The 6,508-nt window shown below is 43.1% G+C and overlaps 1 protein-coding gene across 1 annotated transcript in view; it reads left to right on the forward strand.

Annotated features, from left to right (window-relative positions):
• Nucleotides 1–6,344: 6,344 nt before the first annotated feature.
• FAM117B (family with sequence similarity 117 member B) overlaps nt 6,345–6,508 on the forward strand; it is a 25,125-nt gene continuing 24,961 nt past the window's right edge. The window contains exon 1 of the mRNA XM_008931098.2: nt 6,345–6,429. Coding sequence (XP_008929346.2) covers nt 6,381–6,429 — 49 coding nt within the window. The 5' untranslated portion in view covers nt 6,345–6,380. The remainder of the gene's footprint in view (nt 6,430–6,508) is intronic.

The following is a 6,508-nucleotide window of genomic DNA, read 5'->3' on the forward strand; positions in this document are numbered from 1 at the left end:
AAAAAAACTCAGAAAAAACAGGAGAAAGAGGCATTAAACTGAATAGTTTTCTCCTTCAGTTTTGGTTGAGTGGCACTTGGGGAGAGCACAGGATTGATGGCAGCCAGGCATGTGGGAGGAACAGCAAGGATCAACCTCTGCAGGTGGGACAGGAATTAAAAGAGAAACCCCTTATCCTTCCCACGTGAGCTATTGCACTTTCTCCTCCCCATGAAGAGACAATGTCCTGGCATTCTTACAAGCAGGAGCTTTTGCAGCCCAGAGCTGCCTTCCTATCCAGCAGAACTAAAAGAGATGGATTAAGATAGTAGAAGGATGCTGCAAATTTCCACCAACTGGCACTTTCCACTATACACAGATTGGTGGGATCCATCCTGCAGCTTAGTTGCTTTGTTGGCTTTGTCTCTCCTCCTCACTTAATTCTTATTAATTTATTTTTCTCTATCCACAGTGGTGATTTTTGCAGGCAAAAAAGGAAAGTGATACAAGTCTTACACTTCTGTGGCCAAGGAACTAACTCCAAAATGCAAGGAAAGAAGGGAGACAGAGTAAGGAGCTTCATTTCTTGCTGTCATAAATAAGGAGGAAGAAACAAACTGAGGCAAGTAGTGTGTGTTTAAGTATCTGCCTGTATGGCAAATCACCTCAGCCCCACAAGTATGGTGGATGATATTTGTTTCAGGCATCAGCAACACAGTGAACCTAGAAACCCCTGGCTACAGGAAGGGGCTATGGCAAACCCTGCTTCCCCTGCAAGCAGGAGGCACACTGAGAGTGGGGGCCAGCCTAACAAAAGGAGCAGACATGTCCCCAAAAGCAATTATCGTTCTTTGCTGACAGTAAGAGCAGCCAAGTCCTGCCCTACCCCAGCAGGTGTGGCTGAGCCTTGTCCTCGGGGCATCTGAAAAGCCTTGACTCAGCCCTGCAGTAACAAACTGGTGAATTTTGCTGATATTTTTCACTGGGTGCATGAGCTACTCAGGGCTAAGAAGTAGTCTCCTCATAGTGTTCCCTGTGTGACCTCATACGCTCACCTCTGCCAGCTCTCTCCTGCAGAAATAACAACCACTTTTATTTGGCTTTTGCTTTGCTAATGGGAAATGAAAGTAAAACAACAATAATTATATTGCCCTTTGTTCCAGAGCAGTGATGCAGCTGCAGAACGTACTTTGTGGAACACAGCCACGTCAGTCTTCCATTTGTTTCCATTCAGGGTTTTTTTCCCCCATTTGCTTCTTGCTAATTCTGATGTTATGGAAATTCTCCACGTGCAGGAGATTATAGACATCTGCTCGCTGCCATGACCCAAAGCACATTCTCTTGGATAAGAAGGTTAATTTTCCACAGGCAGGAAAACTAACCTATAGCAAAATGTTAGTGTCTGTATAAATTCAGCTTTTCATGTTAGCCTGAAAGGTTGTCATTCTCCATCCAATGAGCAGTTGAAACGTTTTGATTCCTGGAATTTAAATGGCACACTTTGGTATTCTGCTTTTATGTCAGGGGATCTTCTTTCAGCTCTCAGTACCACAGGGGAAGTCTGTGAGAAATCCACAAATGTGATCTGAGCCGAAGTCATGCTTTGGGGATCACTCATGCCTCTTTGTAAAAGACAACAAATAAGGCTGGCTGAGGACAGCTGGTCTGTGGGAGGTGATTAAGGAAAGCAAGTCTGTATTTACTATGCAGTGTCTGAGCAAATGGCATTTCTCGCATGGGCAATGGAAAAATGTTAAGGATGCAAATATTGAGAAAGGTTGGAAACACCTGATCCAGGTGCATTTCAATTCCCAGTAGGAAGGACAGGAGCTTCCCAGCACTCTCTATCACAGTCCAAGCACCTTTTGAGAATGAGGACATAGAGTCAGCAGAGAGCAGGCATGGTTTGGGCAGATAATGGGCCAAAGGCAGTGGGCAGAGTCTCAAGTGCATGAGGTAGATTTGAGGAAGGAGAAAGCATGGAGGGGGGTAGAGATACTTGTTTCAGGTTTCCATAACACAGTAGAACTCAGCATTTTTCTTTGGCCCAATTTCTTTGTTGTTCCTGCCAAGTGCTAACAGGAAAGGATAGCGTAGGGCATTGTGATAAAGAGAGTACAGAGGTTGTACAGCTCGTTTTACTGGTGCCACTGCTTGTAACAGGCCTGCAAGCAGTTCCTAGGAATGGTACAGCCTTTTGTGCTTTCCTCTTTCGCTTGCTACAACCTTTGTTTGGGAGAAGTTCATGCCACAAGATATCAGATTTCTTAATCAGAATGACCAGAAATACAGTTTTCATAATGTACTTTTATGGTGCAAGGGAAGCGAGGTTGAGCTCGTGCTCTGTTCCTGGTTCCCTTCCTGACGGTTGGTCTGTGTGCTTTGCGGTGACTGCTGTTTTGCCAGTCTGCTGTAATACTGAAATTATACCTGTTTTCTCAATCTCTCTCCCTTTCTTCCTCTTTCTCCCCCTCCCTCTTCCCCTTCCCTCTTATAGGAAAGGTAATAATTGAGCCCTGTTGTAAGGAGTAACTTCTAGCACCTCCAGGTCTCTGGGTTAGTTAAAAAATGAGATCTGACACAAATCATTGTAGGAAGGTGTAGGTCTGACTCTAGCCCATGAGATAGGCATTGCTGCTGCACACATCACTTGTACTGGTGCAGCTAAGGTGTGTATGGGTGACCAGAGAATCTCCTGCAGGAGGGAGGCCTTGATGGATCTCTGCTGAGGTGGAAAGAATTTATTGGGAACCTGTATTTCTGTTGCCGTGCCAAGAATTTTCTTACAGGACTGTTAACAATTTTGAATCAGGCCTCAGAAACAGCTAGCTTAAAATCACCATTAAGCCAGCTAACTTTATTTATTGTTTGCCTCTGGAAAGCCAGAATTCAACTAAATCATGTGTTTGAACTTCACCCTGTGATTGTGAGATGTGCTTTTAAGGCACAGGCAAGCAGAAGTTCCCATCTACCTACACAAGCCATGAACTGAGACTGTTCCTTTTAGGAAGCAAAGTTTTATTGTTGGAATAGGAGCAATCATGTGCAAATTATCATTCAGCATCTTGTAGGATACCTAGGGGAGATTATACTGTCTCTTGTTTAAATGAACTAGGCCACTTCTCTCACCGTTACCGAAAAAAGATTCCAAAATGAGGTGGACAACAGGCCTTTTCTGCTGCTCATTCTCTTCCCTCGTCTCAGTCCAGGAAGAGTTCCAGTCACTCTCAGCTGGCAAGAGTTCCCATTGCTGAACCAAGCAGGATTCCAGCTGCCCCTCTCCTTCAGCAGCTGGACACTCACCACAAGGTTTTTGCTTAGTGTTGCTGCTGACATTTAACACGTGCTCGGAAAACTGATCTGTATGTGTGGAAAAACATGTCACTTGTAGGTGAACTTAACACCGGCTTCTAAAGAAATTAACCTTGTACTTCTCCCAGGTAATTACGTGTGCCAGGAATGTGCAGTGGGAACGGCCCTGAAGCTGCAGGTAAGTGTTGCATTGAGGAACTGGATTTCTTCGTCAAAAATGTGTTACCTTAATGCCAGTGAGGCACTGGAGCCTCTGGATGTTATTTCTATGACAACTTTTCTTAAAGATTGTACTTCATAAAATGTGTCAGGAGTGCATTTTGCTTATTGCATGGAGTTTGATTTATGCCCAAAGTCCCATCTGTTGTTTTTTATTTTTTTTAACCTTAATACCTTATTTCAATCTGTTTGCCTTCTCAAATCCCCTCAGATATTCCAGAATATTAACTAGGCTCTTACAGGTTCTGTGTAAAGCAAATTCTATTATATTTGTCCTATTTTTTTAAATGTCTTTTTCTCCACTTGATGTTGAACACCCACAGAAACAAGCAAAACAAACTCACTCTGCAGGGGAGAGATGAGAAATACAGTGAAATATCCTGGGGCATAATCTAGTGTTTAGATTAGGCTCCCAGAATCTTTAGTCTTTCAACCTTCAATATTGCTTGTAACAACCGTAGTTAAAAAAACAATTTCAGTCAGTAGATTGCTCCTCTACATGTACTGCTTTACATTTTATTTAATTTTGGAATAAGACAATAACATATTTGAAGCTGCTTGAAGCACAGTAATTTTCTATAAGGTTTACTATTATTACTATTTTTTTAACAGAGCATTTTTCATATATATTGTTATGATCAGTGAGCAGTACTACTTAGACATTTTCAGTCATTAGTATAAGGAAACTCCCTAAATCTTGGATTTTTTACTAACTGTACAGTTAGTACAGGGATTTGGTCCTATCGATTTGGTTAAACCCCTTTGACTCTTGTTACTCTGCTTTTCATTTGAGGTTACCAGTTGACCAGTTTTCAGTTGACCAGTTCCCAGACTTGTTTACACCTCTGCTTTCAGCAGGTTGCAGATTTGTTTCCTCAGCTCTGTGTGTTGGATCAATCTGCCCTTGAGGGCACTTGATATACTTCCAGCCTTTGGATTGATTGTTTGTATCTACAGCACCTACCACACACCATATTTTAAGAAAGAGCCAACACCTTGCAAGGTGTTGGTAAGGGGGGATGTTTGCCATACCTAGATTTAATCCCCCAACACTGACTAGAAAGCAGCACATTTTGGTTGGACTCTGGATGGGTGCTGGGAGCCTCCAAGCCGGAGTACGTGTGTCATGGATTTGAAGAAGCCCAGCCCAAAAGGTTCCACATGAAACGGTATGAAATGCATTGCTCAGAGTTGGCCTGGACAGCATTTGGCAAAGTCTGCAGGCAGAAAGGAAAGTGATGGCTGAAAAAAAACCCAGAGCTTGAGAGGTGTGAACTAAAAGGAGAGTCTGGGGAATCTGGATCCAAGTTATTTGAGGCTGGGGTTTTGTTTTGAGGAATTTTTTTGTAATTGAAGTTTCAAAACTATTTTCAAGTTCATAATCCTGCTTTAGCTCTTTCCATTATTTCCATAAGGTGTAGGAGTAAAATCCTGTTGTAACACATTTGTTACAGTTTAAACAAATGAACGTACTAAGTACACGGTGTTTGACTAGGTCTGAGTACATGACTTTACATGTTGAGCTCTCACATCTGCTGCATGTAGAGCGATACAACTGCTGATGAGCACTACACATAAATGCTGTGCTTTATATTCTCACAGCAGCTGCGTGGAGCAGTGTCATCTTTGCAGTGTGACAATAATGTGGGAAGCACTATAATTGTCACAGGTATCTTCTGCGTTCAAAGTCGTGACTTGACTCCGTAACATGCATTATGAAAATAAATACGAATCAATACCTGTCATTTTTGGCCTCTTCAAAACAGTAACAGGAGTAAGAATGCATCCAGAATATTTTATGCCTTGGAAATATCTTTATGGCACACTGCTTCCAAGTACTTGGAAATACTGCTTCCCAATATTTCTGGGGAGGATAAATTGTCCAAGGGATAAAAGTCTGCTGCACAAATCTACTGGCTGCTGCACAGCCTCTTGTAGCCAGTTCTGATTGACCCATCCAGCTCTCCTTCAGGCCATATTACTAGTATTTACAGTACCTGTAAATAATGCATTTAAAAATAAATTTATTAATTCAGAATGTAAGAGCTTAATTCTCAACAACCTCATCAGTAGAAACACATCTGTCCTGTTCTCTTTCACCAATCTGATCTCTCATAAAAAGCTCTCAGCTCTGACAAGAGCTTTAACCTTCGAGGCTTTAGGTAGGCCAATGTCCAGGCATCCTTGAGAAGGGCCTGTGCACATCATAGGCTTGCTTTTCAGGTTTGTTGAACTTGTCAGCACACGGATGGAGCTCCTCAAGGGGGAAGTGGGGCTTTTTAGGTGAAGTAGGCTTCAGTCAGAAACAGCGAAGGAGAAAGGAAAGGGGAAAAAAAAGCCAAACCCAAGCTCAACCATGCTGAAGAACAGAGAACAATATGTAATTTGTTGTCACACCATTTGTATCATAGCAATGGTATTCAATTGCAACATGCAACTTGTAGAGCAATATTGAAAAGAATTTGGGTAAGTTCTGGTAGCTCAGAACTCACATTGCAATAAAGACAGAAAAAAGATTTATTGATTCTTTCTCAAGGGTGCTAACGTGTGTTTACCTTGCATTTAAATGCCCCAAACACATGACCTAGGGCTTGTTCCATGCATGTATTCACTGTCCTGATGTATAAATCGGGTTAAGAGGATGCCAGCAGTTCACAAGTATTTTTAAAAGATTGCAGTGAAGATGCAACTAATCTAACCTAATGGGAAAAGAGTAAACACAGCAATTAAGGGGAAAGGGGGTCAAGTCTGCCTGGATATTGCCCACGTCCCTGGTGCCATCCTTGGTAACGGCGAGCGGGTGGCAAAGCGATTGGATAAACCGCTGCGGAGCCCCGTCCTCTCCTGGAGTGCACCTAGGGCTAGGGATAATGGAGCAGAATAGGAATAATGGTCCCTTGGAACGGGACCGAGGCACGGGTGAGCCGCAGCCACCACCCCTGCCGGCGTCCAGCATTCCACGTGTCCGCGGCACCCCGGCGGGACGCGGGGACCCTCG

The sequence above is a fragment of the Manacus vitellinus genome, unplaced genomic scaffold, assembly GCF_001715985.3.
Source record: "Manacus vitellinus isolate BGI_N305 unplaced genomic scaffold, ASM171598v3 scaffold_20_pilon, whole genome shotgun sequence".
NCBI classification, from domain to species: domain Eukaryota; kingdom Metazoa; phylum Chordata; class Aves; order Passeriformes; family Pipridae; genus Manacus; species Manacus vitellinus.